This window comes from Mucor velutinosus (genome assembly GCF_035048745.1).
Source record: "Mucor velutinosus strain NIH1002 chromosome Unknown tig00001567, whole genome shotgun sequence".
NCBI lineage: Eukaryota > Fungi > Mucoromycota > Mucoromycetes > Mucorales > Mucoraceae > Mucor > Mucor velutinosus.
In genome coordinates, this window is record NW_027041896.1 from 873,148 (window position 1) to 899,171 (window position 26,024).

Genomic DNA, 26,024 nt, shown 5'->3' on the forward strand with positions numbered 1-26,024 from the left:
AATATTCTTGTAGTTTAAAATCCACACTTGATCTATCAAAGCATGTTTCATTCTTCCCGGATCCTGCTAGGATTCATAATTGCTTGAATAAGCTTTCAAGAGAGGGGGTATAGTCGCTTGGAGTATATCAGAAAGACCGCTTTTGCTTACTCCTGTCTTATAAAGCAAGCAAAGAAAAGTGAAACTTTTACAATTAAAGGAGCTTCTTCTCTGTTTCACTCATGAAACCAGAAATTACGATCAGATTATTAATTTCCTGTCAGATATCGTGATCTATTATATTAAAGGATACATCTCTTCGTGGGAGCTAGGCAAATACGATTAATATGATACATGTCGAATCAAACTTCATTGGTATACACTGAATGAATATGTGCACAGCAGTTCTTTCCCTGTCTGCTAGTATGGATGAGTGATGGAAATCTATCTGGTATCTATTCTCCTCGTATGCGGCTATGCAGAAAAATAGACTATATGCCTAATAGGCTTCATCGAGGGCGAACGCAATAAAATCAAGGATTATACATTGTTAGACATGCTGGAATGTCCCTAGCCAGAAATACGGATAGCTTTCTGCACCTGTTAGCTCAAAATAACACTGAAATGTAGGCACGGAGATGTCCAGATGTGCTAAACATCGCTTATCAAATCCATGTGCTCAAATCATCCATAGGTAAACATCTCGATTGTACTACACTTCTACACGCTTCTCGGTAACAACAAACGATTCATGCATCCTAGGAAGCTTTTTCTTGCCACTTTGCACATATTATCGAAACATTAGGGTACTATAGAATTCTCTTCTTAACGATTACAGGTGTTGTTCTGTTATCAATTTTGCTTGACTGACGAATTTACTTTATATGCACTTTTGGTTTCTGAATTGTAACATTTCACATCTAGGATAGCTTAAACACCACTGGCGATTGAACCTCATTCATTAAGTAATTTCTTACAACTGAAACAAGATCCCTGTTATTTTCTCCACACTCATTTTCCTACTTGCAAAGTGGAAATTTGTCATTGATTTGACACACAAGTGTCATGCATGGCGATAACTTAAAGCTAAACATATAAAACTGGTAATTAATCATTACCGCTGGTGTCGTTTGCCATATCAAATAGAGCTCTTCTGGGACAAGGAATTGATCTATAGGAATCATAGCTATTATTAATCAACTGTTTTGCGGTCAATAGCCTGCTTAATTCGAAGAAGGTCGTTGTTTCGAGACCAGTGTTATGCTTTTCAGTAAAGTCTAGTATTTCGTCTATCCAAGTGACTATTTGCTCTTACGAGTACACTGAATGAATACTATGTATTGCGTCTAAAGTGTCTAGCGTGCCTTACAACCACCATCATCGCGGCACTACTAAGCTGTGCCATTATGCAGTAATGCAGCGATACAACAGTACCCTTCAACCTAATATTTCTGGCTGAGTATTTGAATGTAACAGCATGACCTGAACCTAGACTAATGCATATCATGTCTACACCTTTGTGTCATAACTAAAGTGTGCCTTTTCATAAGCAAGTGTATGAAACACAGCCAAATTTAAAAGCTTTCAAGCTTTCAAATCTTGACATGTAGACCTTTTTGAGCCACCGGAATGATGCCAAATAATTGTACTCAAATAGTAGTAGCTTCCTAACACCTTTGCTCAACTTTTTGGGCCAAAAAAAAAACATGGCCAAAAATCGACCAAAAAGCTGAGGGGTACGAGGGTGGCTAACGTACCAACAAAAAATTTCCTTTTTTGCTTAACGTACCAACAAAATATGATTTCCTATGGACACACTTTGGTCCGGCAGCGCTTGTTTTGCCTGCCATACACTCTTTTTTTTTGGATAACGTACCAACAACATATAATTTCCTATAGACACACTTTGGTCAACGTACCAACAAAATATCGTTTTCTATAGACATACTTTGGCTAACGCACTAGCAAGATATTCTTAAAATACCAACAAAATGTTCTTAGCGTACCAACAAAATATCCTTTCCTACTATAGACACACCTTGGCTAACGTACCAACAAAATATCCTCTTCATTTGCCATACATTTTCTTTTTCGATCCTGACATGTCAACTAAATCTAACAATGTATTTGATCTCTTGTATAAGACAAGTAGCCAATTGATCTTCCTACACTGGATGACGGCGTTACCCTGCGGGCTTTCACTGAAGACATTTCAATTCAGAGATATCACATAAATTTTAGACATTCAATTAATAGTGAGAGATTATTGTCATTGCAAAAGACACTTTTACAGGGAAAAACTCTGAACAAAAGTAAATATATATACATATATTTGGACTAAGTAACTGTTCTTTCAAATATATGGTCTCTATTGGGTCAGTATCGCAATTTAACAGAACATAAAATGTGTTTAGCGAAAATAGCCATATTTTGCATATGAAAACCCCAGAAAAGTGGTGTCAGGAGTTGCTTTAAACCGTGAAAAACGTTTTGAATTAATATCATAACATAATGTTGAGAGGGTGCGGTAACGGGATGTAAATTACCTGTGCTTTTAGTAAAGATTACGCTTATTCAACTATAAAGAATTTGGACATGTCAAATAGCTATTACAATCAATACTACTTCTCTAGTGTACAAAATAAAGACTACACAGAAGAACAAAACTAAAAAGGGGATTTTCTCAACTGTGTTTATTGATATGGCATACGAGTGATATTTATATATAACGGCTTTGTTTACTTGCTTGCTTACTGATTTTGCTAACCTCCCAGATGTAGTCTCGATGCGGACATCACCGCTCACAACAATAATAAATGTTCAGTCCTTAGACATTTTACAACCCTAATATGGAACCTGAGTTTCAAGGCATCTGTCTGGCCTGGCTCATATGAGAATAATGATTTTACAATCAATCAACAAAAAGCACTGTTAGTTCTACTACCCTCTTTCCTCTGCTCAATGCTGTCAAGATCCTCTTTAAACGACGTCTTGGAGCCTTAGAGATTTCACTACTTACTGCAGACATCTTACGCAGCCCATGAATCGTCAATGTCCAGACTAACGTTATTAAATATACAGTGCGCGAAAAAAAAAACGTTCCAGTGTTTTGCCAAATTGCATTTATTACCAATTTTCTCTGTAAATATCAAAGCTATTGGTGTACGCTCAGTGTTCATATATAGTTTAAGTAGTTGGCTACCAGATGGTATATTATGCGCCTTAGTCACTAGATTAGAAAAAGAATGGTAGCCTCATGAAGGTGGAAAGTGGAATTTATTTAATTTTATAAAAAAGCATAATATATAGTTGGACCACCTTTACTCTTGATAATCGCTTTAATTCGACGTGGCATACTGTCTATGTATTTAAGACAGTCTTTCGTGAATGTATACCATTGCTATTTAATTGTCTCCTCTAGTTCAGAAGAGCTGGTGGCTCTAGTAGGGTACTTGTTCAAACGAAGTTTTAGCTCATGTCAGACATGTTCAATGGGGTTAAAATCAGGGCTTTGGGCAGGCCAATCAAGAACAGTTTGTACAGAGAATCCGTGATGTCTGAACCATTTCTTAATGGAACTAGAAGTATGTTGTCTTGCGTTATCTTGCTGGAATCTAAACTTCTCTTGTCAACCCCATAATACTCCATAGTGTCTAGCAAAGATGACTCCAGAATTTCAGCATAAACTTCTGAGTTAACAGTTCCATCGGTAAAGGTAGACCTATAATTGAGTTCCTCCGATGTTATCATGCCGCAGAAACAACACCACCATCTCCCTGGACTTGAGCCTCAGCTTGATGAGGCGTCAACTCAGTGGGGCTGTTAGTCCAGTAAAAAGATTTGCCGTCAGATCCCCACATGTTGACCCTGGTTTCATCGGAAAATTCCCATTTACGTCAGTCGTTCGTAGTCAAATGGCGATGTCTCTTGGTCTACACAAGACGCGTTTTCCGGTTCTCCGCACGCACGAAATTGGTCTTTGCCTTCCTTTTAGACTTGAACCCTTTGCGTTTGAGTATATACTAACTGTATGTTCCTCAAAGTCATCTGAATTCTTATATGAGCAAGGTAACACCGCACACCTCTGGGGCCGCCTAAATTATTATTGCGGAAATTCCTCTGGATGCAGTTTGTATTCTGCGTAGTGATTTTGCTTCGTTTTCCCGGTTTGGCATGTCTTGATGAACGAGAAACTTTCTCCTATAGCGAGAAAGTACACTGAGGGACAAATCTGGGAAGATTCTTTGAATGCCATGGAGGGAGCAACTCTGGTTGAAAAGAGACTTGACAGATTCTTCAGCCTCCTGAGGAATAAGACGCGTCATGTGAAGGAGAGTGTTTTAAGTCAAGATGGTGAAATATTATGAGGCGGAAGATCAAAACCTTAGGCTCGTTTATACTTCTTTAAGCATTCCTCAAATAATTAACATATTAAACATGACTGATGTAAAAAATTACGACTCGCGGATCATTTTTGTGGAAAGTATACGAACAATAAGGTCATCCAACGATATTTCAAATTTTACAAAATCGATTTTTTTTATTTTACGTCATTCGCAATAGCTAAATAATTATTATATCAATTACTTTAGTAGCTCATTTTGTGGCTGTCAACCCAAGGTTGAATAGCCTTACTTTAGTTTTAAAATTGGAGCAAAATTGACAGATCTGTAACTGTAAAACTACGAATTGACAAAACACTGGAACGTTTTTTCGTGCACTGTAGAATGCAAGACGATGTCATTATGAACAATACAGAACGCAATAAAATATTATTATAAATGATAGCTTTATGGCCTGCCACCTACTTTTTATATGCTTCAAGAGCATTTACTACTGTATTGCAGTATGAAAAAGGTATTGAGTTTGCCAGCTGGCCCCACAAGCCAAAATTAATTCAAGCCCAGAATCATAATTTGTTCTAGATTGGACAAATCTTAATATTTTTGGACTTGATTGAGCTATTTTTGCAGATTCAACTAAGTAGAATATAATGATCATCCTCTATTTTCTTTAGCTTTCTTGGAATATTTTTCAAGGCGCATCCAATGGTACTAAGTAATATAGATGATTTGAATAAACTTATCAAATGATTTATGAAAATATGAAAAGAGGTTTCTGGCCAAAATGTCGAGATTTTACATATCAAAGTCCCACAAAGATAATTTCAGAGGTTGCTTTGGATCGATAGAAACATTTTGATTCAAGATATACCATAGTAAAAGTCTCCATTTTCAAGGTAAAAAACGCGATCGTTTGATTTTCAATGAAAACCATGAGGGGTACCTCATGCTTTTTGGCTGATTTTTGTCCGTGTTTTTTTGATCCCCAAAAAGTTGAGCAAAGGTGTCAGAAAGTAACTGCCAGATGAGAGCAAGTGTTTGGTCCTATTGTGACAATCTAAAACGGCCTTGGGCGCGAGAAAACGCAGCTCAAATGCATTCAAGTTTTGCTGTATTATGGATAATAAGGACCAAAAAGTGGCAATACCAGTATGCTGCTTGTTTGTATATGAAGTAGCTACGTGTATATAGATGTAGAGCATCAGATAAGAGTCAGATCCACAGATATTATAAAAGGTTTTCATGTGTAAGTAGAGGGTCAGCTTGAACGTAGTAGTATTATGATAAGATACACAAGGGTAACCGGTAGCTCGAGCTGTCGCTGTGCAGGTTGGTTCTCTACCTTCGCTACGCTTCGGTGAGAACCATACAAAGCATAAACACTCATATGATTAGTGATTATATATCAATCAACAATCACGGTTCTTCTTCTAACATTTTAGCTATATTAATATTGGGATATTAGCCAAAGGCCCGCGGCAGCGCGAGCCGTTTGAACGTAGGTTGGTTTCCACTGAAGCGAAGCGTAGGTCAGGAGACCACCCAAAGTGCTGAAAGGCTCGTATACCATAGTAAAAGTCTCTATTTTCAAAGCGAAAAAGGCGATCGTTTAATTTTCGTAAAAAAACCATGAGGTACCCCTTATGTTTTCAGTGAAATTTTGGCTATGTTTTTTTTGGTTTCAAAAAGTTGAGCAACGGTGCCAGAAAGTTACTACTACTCGAATACAACGAGTTGATGTCATTCCGGTGGCTCAGAAAGGTTTACATGTCAATATATGAAAACTTGAAAGTTGTCAAAATTGGTAATGTTTTTGCTTTACAGCTTTTATTTACATAGCGTGAATCATATCTTGGTGGATGGATAACTGAAATCCTTGAAGAGGGCAGTTCCGCAGTCTGTGCAATTTCTAATTTGAATAGGAGGTATATTGATTTTGGCAAAAACGCTCAAAATCATTCTCTGGACTGCACAAATTTACAACTATTCCTCAGTAATGCAAATCAATAAATTACACCACAACTCAAACTGAAAGTTTATATTGACAAATTTATACTTAATAGGAACCAGAAGCTTGCATTTTTGTTATTCATCGTTTTGTATTTATATTACTTGCAATACGAGAAGTTTACAAGTCTATCAATGTCTAGAGACAATTTGTTGGTACGTTAGCCCAAGGAAAAAATAGCAGAAGACAAAGCAAGCGCTGCTACAGCACTGCCGGACAGGGTGTGCATTTATGAGCTTTAATATTTTGTTGGTACGTTAAGAAAAAAATGAAATTTTTTGTACGTTAGCCCCCCCTCCCCCTCGAGGGGTACCTCATGGTTTTTTTTACGAAAATCAAGCGATTGCATTTTTCACCTTGAAAATGAAAACTTTTACTATAGTATATCTTGAATCAAGATGTTTCTCTCGATTCAAAGCAACCTCTGAAATCACTTTTATGAGGCTTTCATATGCAAAATATGGCTATTTTCGCTAAAAGCCTCATTTCAAACTTTATTGAATTGATCAATCATTTCAGTTAAAGTATTTATTATAATTAGTACCATTGGAAGCGCCTCAAAAAGTACTTCAAGAATGTATTAGGAAGCGTAGGGTGATCATCACAATTTACATAGTCGAATATCATAAAATAAATTGATGAAGTCGAAAAAAGACGAAATCAGTCCAATCTTGAACAGACAAAATAAACTGACTTTGAAACAAATTAAATGGGCGGCACTGCTGCTGGCTGACCTAAACGCCTTTCTGTCGATAATAATGAGGATTGCGATGCTGATTAAATAGTGGCCATCTTGGAATTGAAAGGACAATTGCCTAGCGTAAATACTTTTTTCGGGGAGCTTTTCCTCATAGAGGTATCTTTTGCAATGACACTATCTCAAAAAAGCTGTTGGTGTAGAACTTACACAAGTCCTGTACTTGTGCATGATCAGCTTTATGCTGCCATCTTATTAAGAGCACCAGTAGCAGCGAATGATGATATGACAGTTCTATTATCAGAAATGGCAATTGTAATATACAAATACTGCATAAAATTTGAATTTTCTTTCACATTGTCCCAATAATAGGCTTCGTTTGGTACCAGTGTAAACAAAAAAAAATGCTGAGGGAGACACCTCCTCTTCTCCTTCTCATGGTGGCTCTAACATAACCTTTCTATTTATATATTAATTAATTAGACTTCGTTCCACTGTGTTCGCGCTACAAAATGAGTCGTCTTTTGAGCACCTACAATTCTTCCTTTAAAATCATGTTTTCAAACCCCAAATTGGAGTTTACTGTGGCAAAAACACGGTTTCCCTTAATAGCAGCACAGAAACATCCATGTGATGATCAAGCTCATGAAATAAATTCAGGGCATTGTATGACTCATGCTGGCACACAAAAGAGTTTTATATGCGCCACTGTAGCAAAGCTAGCTTTGAGCGATTGAGTTTGGACAATTTGGCTGGAGCTGATATTCTTGGAAGTGTATATCCGTGAAACTATCTAAATACTGTTAAGCAAGAAGAATAAAAGGATTATTATTTGTAGCTTATAAAAAATGTTCAATATTATAATAAAAACAAGAAAAGACTTATTTGAATAAGATTAGACACAAAAAACTAAAGATTTATTATCGATGAAGACAAGAGTCATTCTAATTATACTAAGTTCTGAATGCCAAAGTAGCAATTTATCTTGTGCAACGCTTATCACATCTGGTGAACCTCAGTATTTCGATAGCTGAGATGCATATCAATTATCATAGCTTTTCCATGCTGTTGCACAACACAGACATATCTACCCATCTAGAATACCTTAATCTTTATAGACAGTCGTAGCCCTTCTAGCACAACAATGTTGATTCTATTGTAGTTCCTGAGACATCCGTGCACACACAATAATTGACTGGACTGGTAAACATAAATGTGATTTGATACGATATACATCATCTATGTTGCTACACTGTAAACATGGCTTGAGGAGAAAGTAAATGTAGCCTAAGATGCATGCTTATATGCAACATTGCGGTTGTTTGGCAAAGGTTTTCAGCGATAATAGTGTGCATCTCGCCACGAAGGGCAGACAGCCTTTCCACGCCTTGGATTGATACTAGAGATTTCATAATGTACAGTACAGAACATCTGGTTAATCAGACAGAAGCCTAAATTACTCTTCTGGTAACGCAACCCACTACGCTGTCGTTTTAGGTCGAATTTTGTTCAAATCTAGCCATTTTCAAGTACGAATAATTCATGCCACAAAGCGTTTTGAGCGTTTGGAATAGCACCACATGCCTCCTCTTGGCCACGCTCTAATTCCTGATGCCTTATCTCATTTTTTGTAGGGCCGTTGCAAATTCACGAAAATCCTCATTTTTCCATGAGTATTAGCAAGGGAAAATTCTTGAAAATCAAATGATTGCGTTTTTCACGTCAAAAGTGAGGACTTTTCCTATGATACATATTAAATCAAATTGATCGTAAAGATAAAATGCAACATTGTAAACTCTTTCTATGATATTTTCATATGCTAAATTTTGACATATTCACAGAAAATCTGTTTTCATATTTTTGGAAATTGCTCATTATTTTTGGTCCGAAAGCTGAAAGAAATTAGCACCATTCGATGCGGCTTCTTTAGTTCTCTAGAGATGTATTAGAAAGTTGGGTGTGACAACGATAGTTTTCATAGTCAAATTTAGCAAAAATGTTTAAAGAATGTCAGATCAAGTCAAATTTGAACACGAAAATACCCCCACTGCACAAATTCAAATTAAATTGCCGCACTTACTGCTGCTACGGCAAAAGACTGAGACCAAATTTACTGGCCGTGACGTCGGATAGGGCGCCCTCTCATTTTTCTGTACCCCATTTTTCCCCTTTTTGCAAAACGCGTTTAGTATCAAACCATGGTGGCTTTGGAAACCGTTTCATTGATAATAACACTCTAGCTTCTGATAACGCTGTATTGTACTGTGAGAAAGACTTGGTGCTGTTTCTTTGAAGTGGAATATATTAGGTACCGTTCGATAACGAGCACTGGAAGACATAGAATTAACACTAATTGAATTTGTTTATTATGTTTTGATAATATTTTTGCCTGTTTGACGTGGGTGCTGCTGCCATTCCTTTTCTGCTGTCTCTGCTGTCTGCTTCTTTGGTCTTTGCCTGGTCTCTGGTGTCGTTCGTTCTTTGGTTTTTCTATTGTGCTGGTGTTGCTGCTGCCGCTGCTAATATGGCCTTTCCTGGTCTACTGTGTTTGGTGCATGCTCATTCTTTGGCCTATATCCGGTGATTGTGTATCCTCTGGTCTATTTACGGTGGTGGTAGGTGGTAAGTATCTTCTTTCTTCTGGTCGCAATGATATAAAACTTCTTTGAACGTTTGTATTATTGCTTCCTTTTTCATGATAATGCATTCATGATGTTCGCTTCGTTGCGTTTTTTTTTCTTCTTTTGTTGGTTGTGTTGCTTTACATCCGACTATTACCATGCATGTTGCTCACGTATGCGTTTTTGTTGCAACAACAACGAGCTGTTCTGAACGTCTCTGCTGTTGTATTTTTTAATACTTTTCTTTTACTCACTTTGTGTGAGTCTTCCTTTTTTTGCCTACATACTATTACACTTCTACAGTACAGTAGTATGTTCTTTTCTTATTTCTTTTATTACTATTATGTTTCTATGAAGCATACTTTTTTTTACGTTGTGTGGATGTGCCTATCCCTGAAGCTCAACAAGACTATATCCAAGGCTAGGAGGTAGATAGGCTGCCTCCACTTGGTTATCACTACTTACTTTAGTGATGATTGAGAGTCTCAACGCCAGAATCTAAAGCTAGGTGGTGTAAGTAAGGCATGCTCTAGCACCTGGGGGAAGTTTGATGACAGCAGCGGCTATAATGCTATTATAACGGCGCTTAAAATTTTGCCTCACATCCAAACAGAGGGAAACCCTCGCAATTTTTTTTAGGTCAGCGGAGTTTTCAAACGATTTGATTGGCTCAGAGGTTCAGGGGCCGAATGGTTATAACTAGTTAATTTTCCATTGATCTGTCATTTAACATTGTTTTGTCTTTTATAATAATAAAAGCTTAATCAAATGGAAACAATTTAAGTTCTTTATAATTTAAAACTGCAAAATAAGGCGCTATCAATTGATCTAGCATGCATTAAACAGTGGCATGAGTGATTATCCTTTAAACTTGATATTATGTGGGTGGAGGAAAGCCATATACAAGTACAATACTACTTTAAGGATCAAGAAGACTTAATACCAGATACCCCGCCAAACATGCGGTGTTTATCAGTATTTTCCAACACGTCTCAATGTAATGGGTGGCTATCTTTTATCTTGAAATTTACGCCATCATCCACAACCAAATTTTAGATTATTTATGCCAGAGCTTTGAAAATAGCATGTTCGTACAGTCAAATTTAGCGAGAAGAGCGATGTGTTAAGAATAATATAAAGAGAGAAAATACAATTAAAACTGAATATATTTATCATGTTATTCCACATGTGGAATACATCCACTATGATCTGCATTCCGACAGTTCATCCAGTTACCAGATTTAGATATAAACTGTATGTACACTGGATTAGATGTACGATATCGATTTATACTATAAGAAGATATGGACTTCAAATACGCTAGTACTAAGATTCATACTATATAAGATATGGGCTATAGATGGCACCATGGACATGGATGGCGCTATAGACTTATACTTGTATTCCGACATTGACTACGGATGTTTACCATATCTGGATAGGCACCAAGATTAATGCAATATGAGCTTGTTGCTTCAGATGTGCACTTTATGATCCACGCTATAAGACACATGCTTATATCCGTGATACTAGCTACAGATACTTTATGTACTACAGACTTATACTATATATGAGACATGCTACAGACATGCATACGATATGCTATAGACATGCCATATATCCAGATACATGCTAAAGATGTATGCTCAGCGATATACACTCAGGTATGTACTATTGATATAGACTAAGTAGACTGTACCTCTCGGATATATGCTACTAGATCGATATTAATTATCCTTATAGAAAGGATAGATCAGGGTACTTCGGATGAGAGTCTAATTATTCATCCAGGCAAAGCTAAATTATGATTAGCTTGCTGGAGTTGTCTTTTAGCATGATTAGACATTAGTTGATTTGAGTTGACTTATTTGCAATCTAATTAATAGAACTTTTATCCATTGTTATAGTATATAAGAAGGATCATCTACCTGGCCAGTAGAGGGACTTCAGTTTACTTTACACCTGTTAGTTTGATAATAAAACATACCTTTATCAAGTTGACTTTACTGTTTTTTATTCTTTTTTTCCGTGAATTCTAGTCTATAAAGCCTCAAATTTCACAAAACCATTTAAACCCTATATCACTACAGTTTGCTCATGTCGACTCTTGTATCACAAAATTTGTAGGTATCATGAAGTTCTGTTCAGTCCATTTTGATACATGATTTTGTTGCTTATCCTCTCCCATCGTGCTGACACCATCTTAGCGTGTCCAATAACAGCCATTTCTCCTTAATAACTATGAGAACTCAATATCGTTGGCAGACTTTAAGTCTAGTTTTACGATATGAGCCAGGCCAGACAGATGCCTTGAAACTCAGGTTCCATACTAGGGTTGTAAAGTGTCTAAGGACTGAACATTTATTATGTTATGATGATATTGAATCAAAATGTTTCTCTCGATCCAAAGCAACGCCTGAAGTCACTCTTGTGAGGCCCTCATATGCAAAAATTCAATATTTTGGCCAAAAACCTCATTTTATATTTTTAAACATTGCTCAAAACGTTTATTATAAATATTTATTTTACTTGGAACCATTGGAAACGCCTTGAAAAGTACTCCAAGAATGTATTAGGAAGTACGGGCTGATCATCACAACTTATATAGTCGAATTTTACAGAATAGATTAAAGAAGTCGAAAAAAAGCAAAATTTGGCCAATCTTAAGCAGAAAAAAAGATATGAGTTTAAATCGATTTTTGCGCTACTGGCTGATCAAAACGCCTTTTCTAATGATGACAATGATGATTGGGATGCTCATTAAATAGGGATCGTAAATTTGAAGCGACTACTGCTCAGCCTGAATACTTTATTTTGTTTTTATGGGGGGTATTTTCCTATCTGAAGACGCCAGTCAGCCTGGTTCATCACCAAAATACATGTGATCGCAACCTGCTAATCAAGATTTGCAGCACTTCAACATGGCATGTAGGCAGTATGCATTTCATTGATTCGTTTAAAATAACTATTGTCACTGGCAGAAAAGCTACTTTGCTGTGTACGAAAGATATATGTTTCATCCTTTTCGCTTGTCACCACATCAGAAACTCTCTTGCGCTTGTGTTTCTAGAATCTTGCCTCAAATTTGAGTATACTTTCGTCTTTGTGAGCCAATTTCAGGTCTATTACAGAAACGACAGCAAACTTGTCTTAAGCGCCATCGCAACTATATTCGAGTCATATCATGATGTTCCAGCTGCCGTTTCGTCAAGGACAAGAACAAAAAAGGCAACACCTGGTTCGAAGTGTCTATCCCTACTCCTATTGTGAGCTACTTCATCTAGAAAAGAAAGATATATCTTAGGATACTTAATGTAAAGCAACTTTCTGCTGTATAGATCAGCAATCATCTCGTAGTGTACTTGAATTCACTGAACAAGACATATCACATGCAAAGAATTACCATCATCCAACTTGAAGGACTCTTGGCGTAATAAAGCATCATCCAAGAAAAAACGTGGTAGAATCAACATTGATAACGTTGATTGGGCCAAGTTGCGTGGAGGGAGAGGAGGAACATGAAGCGAAAATAAAGGAACCGCAATATGAACAACAATCTTATTGGATGCTTGACTAGAAAAACTAACAGTATGTGGTGCGGCTACAATTGTATGCGCCTTAACATTCAATCGAGAAAATGAATATTCTCTTTGTTTGTTTCATTATTAAACACGAAACTTGATATTATAACAAAAGCAACATCTTATCTACATCACCGACAGAGACGAATAATATCAAGTTTATGTTATGAGTGGACTTACAGCATTTTTGCAGACCGAGCTGTTGACTTTGTCGAGTGAAGCAAGACGAAAGCATCCCGAGATTAAAGAGGTGTGTTGTCAGTACCTGCAAGCTGGTTTGGGTTACTAAATGGTCTTTTAGGCAGCTGAACGTCTAAGTGTTATATTAAGAAGTTTTAAAGAGAGGCCTGGATACAGCATTGCAAACGGTAACTTACATACGACGACTCCTGAGAGAACAGCAATGCTTATATACCTGCCACATAGAACTTGCAAAGACAGAAGATGCTTTACGTCCCTTTGTATTAGCCTGCGAAACAAAGCAAGTTAAACTTGTTACCATTGCTATTGGATGTATACAAAAACTGATATCATTTCATGCGATTCCTGAGGTAAGTTGACAGCATCAATCAAGGGCCAATGCAAGTGTACTCATATAGAAGAATGATAGACGTCAGTGAGAACCATCTTAAGAACATTGACTGATATCAGCACACATGGCGTAGAGATTCAACTAAAGATATTGCAGACAGTATTGCCTCTACTCAACAATTATAGAAGTGTGCATGATGATATTCTAGCTGAGGTTTGCACTATCAAGTGTGCGAGGCAAATCCCCAAATACTAACAAGACTGATCATAGGCACTTTTGATTTGCTTTCGCTTGCAAGACTCAAAGATTGTCGTTGTCAACAACACAGCAGCAGCGACTCTACGTCAATTAGTTATCTTTGTATTTGATAAGGTAGCCAAGGAGGACAGCCAGCAACAAGCAGCCACCGATGCCACAAAAGAAGTAGAGATCAGCACTGGAGAAAAGATCCAACTACATCCCTGCGCCAAGGATGCTTACTACTTGTTCAGAGACCTCTGCTTACTGACAAATGGCGATCATCCACAATACCTTCGTTTGAACCACTTGTCAAAGACGTTTGGATTGGAATTGATTGAAAGTGTACTCTCCAACCACTATAAGCTATTTCGAGAGGTAAGAGAGAACACCATAGGTAACACACGTAACAGCTAACTCTACCTTAGCACAATGAATTGAGCTCTATTTTGAAAGAGCTCGTGTGCCCCATGTTTATCAAGAACTTTTCTGAAAAGAGCGAATTTCCACAAACAATGCGACTCACTCGAGTGGTTTCCATCCTCATCAAGAAGTTCAATGAAATTCTGGTCATGGAATGCGAGATATTCCTGTCCATGTTTGTCAAGATTTTGGAGCCTGAGAATCCACTATGGCTGCGAGTATTGGCGATGGAGATATTTAAGGGCGTCTGCAGCGATGCTCAATTGACGAGTTCGATTTACAAGTGGTATGACGGACAGGACAACAGCTCCACCAACGTGTTCCGTGATATGATTACGGGCTTTGGAAGATTGGCCACTGAGAAGCCTCAGTCCATTGGAGCAAATCAGGGCGGAAGAGATAGCTTTGAGTACAGTGGAGGCGGCGGAGGCGGAGGATCAGGAAATGCAGGATATCATCTATCAGCACATTCAAATCATAGCTCGTCCAGTGGATTAGAAAGCGGCCTCAGCACAGCCAACTCGACTATGCGTATTCAGTGCATTGATCAGTTGGATAAGGCAGATCCCCCGGCGATACCTGACACCTATATATTTTACCTGGCTTTGGTGTGCCTCAACTCAATTGCAGATGGATTAGCAGGATTCGCATTATCCAATTTCTCGCCTGGCTCAGTCATCAAGCAAAAGCAGGAGGAAAAGGAGGACAAGGATGTCAAGGTGGTAACAGACATGGCGAACGTTGCTTGGCCTGGCTTACTCGCTGCCATGTCGTTCTATCTCACTGCCAATCTCGACGAAGAACTATTCCAAAGCACCATGCGATCCTATCAAAACTTCACCAATGTATGTGGTGTGCTGGATCTGGTGACACCTCGGGACGCCTTCTTGACCAACTTGTGTAAGAACTCGATTCCTATCATACCTTTATTATCGTCTGGATTCATCTCTTCAGCATCCAACAATGCAACCTCAAAACTACTCAACAACAACATGAGCAGCACAAGTATTGGCACAGTATCGTCTGCGGTGGCTTCAGTGAACCAGGCAGCAGTTGCATTTGCAGATCTCCCCATACAGCAGCAACAAGCCTTGTCAAACATCACCTTGAACGAGAAGAACTTGTACAGCTTGCGTGTGTTGTTGAATATCACCATGTTCTTGAGCAGTGTGTTGGGATCCTCGTGGTATCTAGTATTGGAGACATTGCAGCTTGCTGATTTCTTGTTGTTCAATCGACCCACGCCAAAAGGATCATCAGCAGGCGCAGGCGGCAGTGGTGGCAGTGGTTCCGCTGGTACCCCTAGTGTTAATCCAGTGACACCTCTCACCAACAGCCTAAGAAGAACGATTACGGGGTCTTCGAATACATCTGCTAGTAACCAACAAACAAACAACCAGATGATGGACGCAGATCATCTCACAATCATCAGCGCTTCTTTCCAGAGATTGTTTGATAATAGCAAGTATTTAGACGACGATTCTTTCATTGCGTTTTCCTCTGCCTTGTGTCGCATGAGCTCTGAAGTGAGTGGCACTCCATTCATTGACCAGGCATCATCCCTGCTAACCAGCAACAAAGCCTCCAAACCAGTAAGTTACATGTGGTTTATACTATGAGCAATTTTTGTAATTGTGCTGTTATAGAAAATCTTTAATACCAGATCATTCGCCATTGACAAACTAGAATACATTGCTACCTTGGACATGGATCGACTCATCAACACGCAGAAGGAATCCTCTTCCAAGATTTGGGACATTATCATGACTCATCTGATTGCCACTGCTAACTATCCACTGACGCCAGCACCCATCCGTGCGCAGTGCTGCGAGACTATTTCCACCATCATCATCATTGCCATGAACCATGTGCTTTCCGAGTACAACAAGGTCAATGAAAGCACTCAAAATCGACTGCTATTGGCGTTGAACCAGTGCATCAACTACACACCACCAGCCAATGAAGAAGCATTGATCCAAGAGACATTGGCTAGCAACCCTAAGGCATTCAGTGAAGTGCAAAAGATGGGCCTGGAGACATTAAACAATCTGCTGCAAACATCTGGACATTCATTTACCTGTGGATGGGGCCTGATTCTGGACATGTTGCGACATGTTGCCGTATGTGCCATAGGACCTCCCTCTGCAAGCGCTGATGTGGACAACCAACAAGCCGACGACAATGACGAGGAAACACCTGTTGCTAGCCCTGAGATCAAGACCAACGAACGATCCAGCATTGATACCACTGCTTCTTCTATCATGGCAGGTAGCATCATGGCTACTGCTGGGCCCAAGTCAGCCACTGGATTGATCAAGGTCGCCTTTTCTAGTCTTCAATTGATCTGCACTGATTTTCTGTCGCTCTTGTCACCAGATTGCTTGCGTCAATGTATTGCTACACTAGGCTCTTTTGGCATGCAGAGTGACGATCTCAACATCAGCTTGACAGCAGTTGGACTGCTATGGAATCTGTCAGACTTCATTCAAACCAGGCGCATTGATCTCGGCAAAGAAAGCACGCAAGCAGAAGAAAAGATCGATAAAGAAAGCATCAACATTGATCTGGCCCTCAGCAACGAAGACGACAGTAACCCCAAGACATACAGCATCTTATGGATGCTCCTGTTGCTCCAGCTATCACACACTTGCATTGACTGGCGTCCTGAGGTGCGCAATGGTGCTAATCAAACTTTGTTTAGAACGATTACCATGAATGGCCATGTACTGGGTCCACATCTGTGGAATGCCTGTATTTGGGAGGTGCTGTTTCCCTTGTTAGACTCTATCAAAATGTCGTCTATCCGTGCCTCAAAGATGTCCCTCAGCAAAGCATCTTCGCCTTCTGTCAACGACCGTGATTCATCAGGATTCATGCTGCACCACTCGAGAGACACAGCTGACAAGCAATGGGATGAGACCAAGGTGCTGATTCTCACTGGCATCTCAAGCATATTCCAAGACTTTTTGCAAGACTTGCATGGACTGGAGCACTTCCAGCGTGCATTTACGCTTCTGTTGGCTCATTTAGAGGACTCATGTCTTCGCTCCAGCCAAGAAGTATCGCTTGCAAGCATCAAGAGCTTCAAAGCGATTGTTACGATTGACCCCAACTTTAAAGACACTGCCAAGCTGATGGATCTGTGGCGAAGAGCGTGGAATACATGGCAAATCATTGGAAGAGGCATCAGCCAGTCCATGGAAGGAAACAAGGGCGATATTACTTATGATAGCAGCAACAGCAAGAACTGGCTGGCAGATGACGACGCCAAACTCCAATCACTGACACTCTCACTATCGTCTTCCAGCGTGGCACCCATTTCTGACGATTTTACCCAAGATGCCTTGACATCCTTTGTCACCTTGTTTACCGATCTCTACAAACTCATCTCACGCAACTTTACGCTGGAAGATGTCAGTTCACTTCTGAGTGTGCTACGCAACGTGCTGGTGTATTCTACGAGCCCTCAATACCGACCAGACGTAGATCACGTCTCACCCTTGCAGGAAGCAGTGCTGGAAGCTGTGCAGACACTGGATATGAATACAGACGGCGTGCCTCCTTTAGTGCTAGCAGACCTAGCAGAATACATGACGCTTGCATTTCTCAGTCCTCCTGAAGATGGTCAGAATAAGAATCGTGGTTACATCCCACCAAGCCAACGCAAGTTTTCTACTGTCACTTACATTGCACTCAACAAAAAGTGCAACACCTTGGTTGCCACTCTGTTTCAAGCGCATGTTAATGTACTGTCACTGTACACAGAGGGTGTTTTCGAACGTATCATTGGCGCTTATGGCTTGCCCATGAAGCTGAAGTACGATTGCCCTCCTTCATTCAAACATGGTGACGATAAAACGCCCTTATGGAAATTGGCTACCACGGGTCTTTTGGAGGTGTTGAAGCCTGGATTAGAGACATTGGAGGCGTTTGGAGAAGGTTTGTCTATGATGGACGCAAATCCAGCATGGCGATACTCACGCTACACATGATAGATGTCCCCACCGAGAGATTCTGTGGCGTTTGGCGCACACTTGTAGATATTTTAGAAGGAAGTCTCTTGTCGCCTAGTTCGCCTCCTGAAAGCATGAAGATCGAAGAGCTGGACGTGGACGAGCACTTTGATATTTCAGTCCTCAGTGTCATACAAAACGACATTGTGGTTCATATGGGGCAACCGACAGTTCCTCTTGAAGTGATTGAGAAGCTGGTATCTGTGATTCGAGAAAGCTCTCGACTCTATTACATTGAGGACACCAATGATAGATCAAGCGATATTGCAGGCACCACAGGTACCATTGTGCCTGTCATGAAAGAGTCGTTTGCTTATGCATCATTCATGACGTTATTTTCACTCTGTTCCTGCGAGAAACAAGGTAACCAGATATACAAACTTACCTGAAACACTCTACTGATATGATCGGATACATCATTTATAGACTTCCCAGAGGTGCGCAAGAGAATAGCTAAAGTAGTGTTTCCCGTGTTACTCGAGCGATGTGAGACCATTCTTCGAAATTATACTGCAGATGAACCTTTACTAGGACGATGCCCGTTCCCCAGGTACTTGATGGGGTGAGAAGAGAACTTGCTTTTTTGTTTATACATGATAGGGGATGAAGACGGGAAAGATAATGTACGTGTTTTACTGACCTGGTTTATTCTATATTGTAGAGTGCGTAAAGAGGAGATACTGTTTCTTTTAAAACAATCAATTCAGCTGAAATTGCAAGAAGACATCATGACTCTCAATGATGATGATGGCAGTAGTAAGTTTTACATGTCCAGAATGGCAAAATAACCTCATCTGATGTGTATATTTGTTTACTAGACGCTGTGAAACAAATGCTTTTGTCTGGACCAAGAGCACATTTATTCTATTTGTATCCTTCTCTGTGTAGTATGATTACATGCCAAGATGATGTAGTTGTTGGTTTGATTAAAGAATGCCTGCAGGTGGTGGGCTCAGAAATGGGACTCTTCTAGTCGTTTTAACTATATTGAATAAACTATTCATGTGTTTCTAAAATGCAGGCATAACAGAATGACCTTTTTTATGTATATATAATTGAGTTGGCATTATCACTCTGGTGTGTATATGTAGAATGGATGTGTATATAATGATTGTTTTAAAAAAGAAAAAAGAGTGAAAGAGAGGTAGTAAATTGTAGTAGTAATAGTGGGGGGGAGTAGTGTACATGTGTGTTTGAAATGCTTAAATGTATATAATATATAGGGGTTTCTTTTTTCTACTCTGAACTCATGCTCTCAAGCTCATCATCTTCATCATGATCACTAGAAATTGTGGCAACGACTGCATTGATACCGTCATCATGCTCGCTATTATTACTACTAAGGGATAATGCAGAGTAGTTGAAATTGCCATTATTGTCACTTGAATAATGATGGTGGTGATGTTTAGGGACATCAGAGGAGGCATGATTGGCGTTTCCACCAGCAGCAGCAGCAGCAGCAGCGGCGGCGGCAGCAGTAGAAGATTGTCTGCCAATCCATTTTTTGAGCATCTTTTTGGCAACCATTTTACCCCTTAATCTATCAGTGGTTGCTTTTAGTCGTTCGTTTTCATGTCGAACTTCTTGCAATTGACGTTCCAGCACTGCATTTTGCTCTGATAAACGGCCAATCATTAATCTCATTTCGTTTTGCTGCTGATTCTTCTTTTGACGATATTTAGCTGATGCTGCTTTGTTTCTCAACCTACGCTCTTGCAGTGTCAATGGTGGTTGAGATGGGTCTTGATCGTCCATTAAATCATCATCTTCGTCATCGTCTAGCATGAGCTTACTGATACGTCTTTGCTGCTGTTCATGCTGCAGTTTATACTGGTTTTGCTGTTGTTGCTGTTGTTGCTGGTGCTGGTGATAAGAGGATCGCTTCGGCGACGATAAAGATGAAACAGAAGAAGGGGGTGATGAAGGGACAGAGGATTCGAATAATTTGTCTTCAGGCGAAGTGGGTGGCGAACGAAAGAAAGCGGAAGGGTATCTTTGAGGGTGATTGTAAGGATGACTTGGTGCAGATGCTCTACGCTCCATGGCTTCCTTGTGGTATAGCTTATGAGTTGTGGATGAGGAGGACGCATACATGGGAGGAGAAGCAGCAATGATGGATGAAATTGACATGAGCTTTCCAGGATTGCTGTGTGTGCTACTATTGCTACTGTTGCTAGATGTGGATAGTACACGATTGTTTCTAGCTGTTGATGTAACTGAAGATTGCATTATGAGCTTTTAAAAGGTAATAAGTTGATAGGATTGTATGAAAAAGAAGAGAAAGAGAGAATACGAGTTTGTATTTATAGTCCTTTGGCTCTTCTCATTTCTCCCCTTATAAATAAGCACGGCCCAATGAAGAACTGTTTGTCATGGTCATTCGTCTCTATTTTTACCAAGGATTTGCTCTTTGTTTATGGAACCCTTCCTTGGTATGGTTAAATTAAAGGGAATTTTCCAAATCAAATTTTGCGACGCAATTCTTATTTCGACGACATGATTTTTCATCCTGCATCAACCATTGATTTACTCTTTTGGCTTTTTACGAGGGGAGGCTATTTAGAAAGAGAGAAAGAGACATGGCGCTGGTTAAAAAAGAGGAGGCATCGATGGTCAAAAGACAAAAGCAGATGGTTAGAATAATAACCCAAAAAGATCTATCTAAAATATATATACTGGAAAACTATGAAAAAAAAATAGACAAGCCAATCATATCCTTTTAAAATTTAATAGTATTAAAAGCCAGAACAAACGAGGGCATAACCACCGGCGAAGCCGGCAATGGGGAGGGGGTTTGGGGGAGGGGGCTTAGCCCCTCCACCAAGAATATAAGGCACCAAAAAAAAAATTTGATACATTGCTTTTTGTTATTATACGTACGTAATAATATGCCTCCTACTATTCAAACAAGACACTGCACGACCTGTAGAGCTGCTCTTCCAGTAGACTATGCTTATCGGAAATGTGATTCATGTCGAGTAAGTAAAATGGCTTTTAACGCCTAATAAAACCCTGAGACGCAATGGTTTATTTTGTTTGTACTCAAATTCAGGAACGAGCGCGAAATTACGCCAGGCAAAGAAGATTGGCGAATCGAAGAACACCAAGAGCACCTGCAGCGTTTGTATCAGAACTTGGAAGAGTACAACGTTCAGATTTGGGCAGAATGGACAACCAATGTGATGGATGTGGAGCTTTGCATTGGGCCGCAGAGAGGGCTGTTCAACAGCGAGTAAACGACAACTGCTTTCATGCTTGCTGCAAAAAAGGTAGAGCTGTCTTGCCCCTTTTGCAAGAGCCTCCCGAGCCTTTAAATAGCTTGATCAACGGAAGCCATCCTCGATCCTCTCATTTTTTGCAGCACATGCGACAATACAACACTTTGTTCGCATTTACATCATTTGGCACCGATGCTACGCCTGAGCAGCTCCAAAGGGATAGAGAGAATGAGATGAGAGGCGGCATCACGCCGGTTCGTGTTCATGGGGAACTCTATCACTTGCAAGCACCACTAAATTTGAGCAATGTGCCAAAGTATAGCCAGCTGTACGTTTACGACCCAGAGTATGCCGCTGCGATTCGCTGTGCAGACCCCAGAAATCAAGGATTGGACGACACGATCATTGAGCAACTGAGTGAAATGATTGCTGATCCTGTAGTTTGTGGCAATCCATTTGTAAGCATCTACAAACATGCTCACGAAATCCTGAAAGAAGAAGAGGAGAGGCAAGCTCAAGATGGTGTTAGCGAGAATGCTCACATCAGGCTCAGTCCTCAGATGCAAATGGAATTGGTTGTTGGCCAGGACAGACGCACTCAAAATCTGCCAACTGTCAACGAGATTGCTGCCATCATTCCAAACGAGTGTTCTGACAGGAGTTTCAGAGATATTTTGATCACATATCGTAGCAATTCCTCGGCCAGGGCTCAAGGCCAGTTTAAGCGTATCAATGAGACGCATGCTGCATATATGCCTCTTCATTATGCTTTGCTTTTTCCTAGAGGTGAATATGGGTGGAATTGGGGCCAAAGACTGCAATCGTCAGCGCAAACTGCTGATGCCATGATTATTGAGAGCGAAGAAGATGAGACACCAGCAGAGCAACAACAACAACAACAACCACAAGTGTCAGATAGCCGACTTACCCAAGGCGTGTTCTACAGATTTCGATTGCATGTTAGAAACAACGAGTCAAAGATCATTTTTTTGTCAAGACGTCTATTTCAACAATATGTGATTGATGCCTGGGCAATCTGTGAGCAAACAAAACTGAACTGGATCAAAGTCAATCAGACGAATCTTCGCGCTGATGTGTATAAAGGACTTGCTGATGCTACCTCTGCTGCTGACTCAGACCTCGAACAGGTGGGAAAGACGTTCATCTTGCCCAGTAGCTTCACTGGTGGACCGCGATTCATGATGCAGCTATATCAAAATGCAATGGCTATCTCTAGATTCTTTGGTAAGCCAACGTTATTCATCACATTTACTGCCAACCCAAACTGGAGGGAGATCCAAGATGAATTGTTGCCAGGCCAAACAGCCGCTGATCGCCCCGACTTGGTTGCTCGAGTATTCAACCTTAAGCACCGAGAGCTGCTTAAAGACTTGAAAGACAGAAAGGTCTTTGGCTGTTATAAAGGCATTGTAAGGACTATTGAGTATCAAAAGCGTGGTCTCCCTCACGGTCATATGCTATTGTTTTTGGATGCAGAAACAGATAGATTTGATACGCCAGAGAGGATTGATCAGATCATTTGCGCTGAGATCCCAAATGTTGAAGAAGAACCTGAATTGCATGCAATCATCACTCGCAATATGATGCATGGCCCATGTGGCGAGCTAAACTCAAAGTCTCCGTGTATGGTACAAGATGCTTTTGGCAATGATGTATGCTCAAAAAAATTTCCCAAAAACTACCAGACAGTAACGGTGACCAGTGCTGATGGTTATCCTACTTATAGAAGAAGAAGAGATGGTCGTTCTCATCAGGTGCGCGTCAAGGACAAGTTGGGTGTCTACCGCGATTTCCACATGACGAATGAGTGGGTGGTGCCATACAACCCTTATTTGTCAAAAAAATACAATGCCCATGTAAATGTCGAAGTATGTGGTAGCGTCCAGGCAATTAAGTACATCAACAAGTATATTTACAAAGGCTCTGATCAGACAACGCTCAAAACTACAACCACCACCACAGCCACTGAAACAGCAAATGCCACTACCACAGCAACAACTCAGAATAACGAAGTGGCCAAGTATCTAAATGGCCGTTATATTAGTCCTGTTGAAGCTGCATGGAGGTTGTTTGAATTCCCAATGCATGAGGAAAGCCCATCTGTTACTCCACTTGCTGTGCATCTTGAAAACGAGCAACCTGTTTATTTTGATCCCCAATGGCCACAGGAGAAAATTGACAAAGTATTGAGAGAGAGTCGCTCTACTTTGATGGCTTACTTTCATTACAACCATGCAAATCACGGCAAACCCGGTTTTCGACCGTTGCTTTATCAAGAGTTCCCTGAACATATGACTTGGCAGCAGAATGCAAAAAAGTGGAAGCCTAGGTCTTCGAGTAGAATGTCAATTGGGCGCATGTATTACTGCAATCCTGCTGCCGGCGAGAGGTATTATCTGCGTCTGCTGCTCACAGTTGTCAGAGGAGCCATGTCGTTTTCTCATCTGAGAACTGTCAATAATCACGAGTACGCCACCTTTCGCGAGGCCTGTATGATGCTGCATTTGATCGAAGATGATGGAGAATGGACCAGAGCCTTTGAAGAAGCTGCTACCTTTGCCTCTGGCTACGCAATGCGTTCAATGTTTGTCTCTGCGCTCATGTTCAACTCATTGGTATCGCCTGTTCAGATTTGGGATCAATTCTGTGAAAGTTTCTGTGATGATCTTGAGCATGCAATCGTGCAAAAAGGGTATTCGCTGCTGCTCAGCGTGCAACCTGACGCTGAATTTTACCATGGAACGCGAAGTCTTGATTACGGCTTATATCTGTTGCAAACATCTCTTGGTGCACAAGACAGATCTCTAGGTCAGTTCAATTTGCCTTTGCCTCTCTTCAACTGGAATGGCTTGATAAGCAGAATGACTGGCATACAGCGCAATTCATTGATACTCAATGAAATGTCATATCTCCAAGATCAAGAAGCCTTTTCGTACCAGCAAAAGTACGCTCAAATGAACGCTACCCAGAAGCACGTATTTGATACCATCACCTCCTCCATCAACAGCAACACCAATAGCTCACATTTCTTTTTGCAAGGTCCAGCTGGCACTGGCAAAACCTTCATTTACAATACTCTTTGTCACTTTTATAGAAGCCAAGGAAAAATTGTTCTCTGTGTTGCCTCCTCTGGCATTGCTGCTTTGCTACTTCCTGGTGGGCGTACGTCGCACTCTCGCTTTGCCATTCCACTCAACATCCACGAGCAGTCTGTGTGTGCAATCAAGAAAAACGATGATCTTGCTGATCTCATTCGAGAGACATCATTGATAATTTGGGATGAAGTGCCAATGCAGCATCGATATTGCTTTGAAGCTTTTGATCGAACACTTCGTGATATTTGTAGTCGTGGTGATGAAGTTACCTTTGGTGGTATTCCTGTTGTTCTTGGCGGTGATTTTGCTCAAATTCCACCTGTTGTTAGGCAAGGTGGCCGTCCTGAAATCGTCAATGCCTCACTGAAATCGTCAAGATTATGGCCCAAATTACAAAAGCTGAGCCTGACTGAGAATATGAGACTTGCCAACTCCAATGACACAGATAGGCAATTTGCAGATTGGATAGGAAAAATGTCGTATGAACCATCCATGATTGGCAGCATTGCTTTGCCCTCTTTTTTGAGGCAGATGACTGATCTTGATCAGTTCATTGAAGATATCTATCCTCAGCATGTTCTGCAGTGTCCTCTGCAAAATAGTGATTTCTTCAAGGAAAGAGCTATTCTCTGTTCAAAGAACGTCAACGTTGATGCTATTAACAGCAAGGTGATGGAGAACGTGATTGGGGAAAAGGTCACTCTGTACTCTGCTGACACAGCTCAGTCTGATCTGACCAACACGGAGACCCAAGCCTATCCCTCAGAGTATTTGCAAACCCTTTCGCCTTCAGGGCTGCCGCCAGCAGTTTTGGAGTTGAAAGTAGGTCTTCCTGTAATGCTCTTGAGAAACCTCAACCCTGAAAGAGGTTTGTGCAATGGTACAAGGCTGATCATTCAGCAAATTGGACAGTATGTCCTCAAGGTGAAAATCCTCGGAGGGTCAGGTGCAGTAGAGTTGATTCCTCGCTTTACATTATCAACATTGCCTGGTACATTACCATTTATTTTGACTAGGAAACAGTTCCCTGTAAAAGTGTCTTTTGCGATGACAATCAACAAGTCTCAGGGGCAATCCCTTAGAAAAGTCGCTGTAGACCTCAGGAGTCCTGTTTTCACACATGGCCAACTCTATGTTGCCATCTCGAGAGCAACATCTGCAAATGGTATGACAATTCTACTGCCAGAAAATGCGACTCGGACAGAGAATGTTGTCTACCCAGAAGTATTATATAATATAAATGCTGTATAAAAAAA

The 26,024-nt window shown here is 40.3% G+C and overlaps 3 protein-coding genes across 3 annotated transcripts; 2 read left to right on the forward strand and 1 right to left on the reverse strand.

Annotated features, from left to right (window-relative positions):
* Positions 1-13,395: 13,395 nt before the first annotated feature.
* On the forward strand, positions 13,396-19,407 carry ATC70_012167 (uncharacterized protein; the record flags this gene model as incomplete). The annotated part of the gene is made up of 11 exons (XM_064831349.1): positions 13,396-13,479; positions 13,531-13,597; positions 13,656-13,780; positions 13,840-13,974; positions 14,032-14,376; positions 14,427-16,013; positions 16,068-18,360; positions 18,417-18,797; positions 18,861-18,984; positions 19,096-19,190; positions 19,253-19,407. The coding sequence occupies 11 exons, from the start codon at positions 13,396-13,398 to the stop codon at positions 19,405-19,407; spliced, it is 5,391 nt and encodes a 1,796-aa protein (XP_064688217.1).
* A 263-nt stretch (positions 19,408-19,670) lies between these two features.
* Positions 19,671-20,663, reverse strand: RPL11_3 (60S ribosomal protein L11; the record flags this gene model as incomplete). Its single annotated transcript, XM_064831350.1, has 1 exon — positions 19,671-20,663. The coding sequence occupies one exon, from the start codon at positions 20,661-20,663 to the stop codon at positions 19,671-19,673; it is 993 nt and encodes a 330-aa protein (XP_064688218.1).
* A 793-nt stretch (positions 20,664-21,456) lies between these two features.
* On the forward strand, positions 21,457-26,019 carry ATC70_012169 (uncharacterized protein; the record flags this gene model as incomplete). Its single annotated transcript, XM_064831351.1, has 1 exon — positions 21,457-26,019. One exon carries the CDS (start codon positions 21,457-21,459, stop codon positions 26,017-26,019), a length of 4,563 nt encoding a protein of 1,520 aa, XP_064688219.1.
* Between the last annotated feature and the right edge of the window lie 5 nt (positions 26,020-26,024).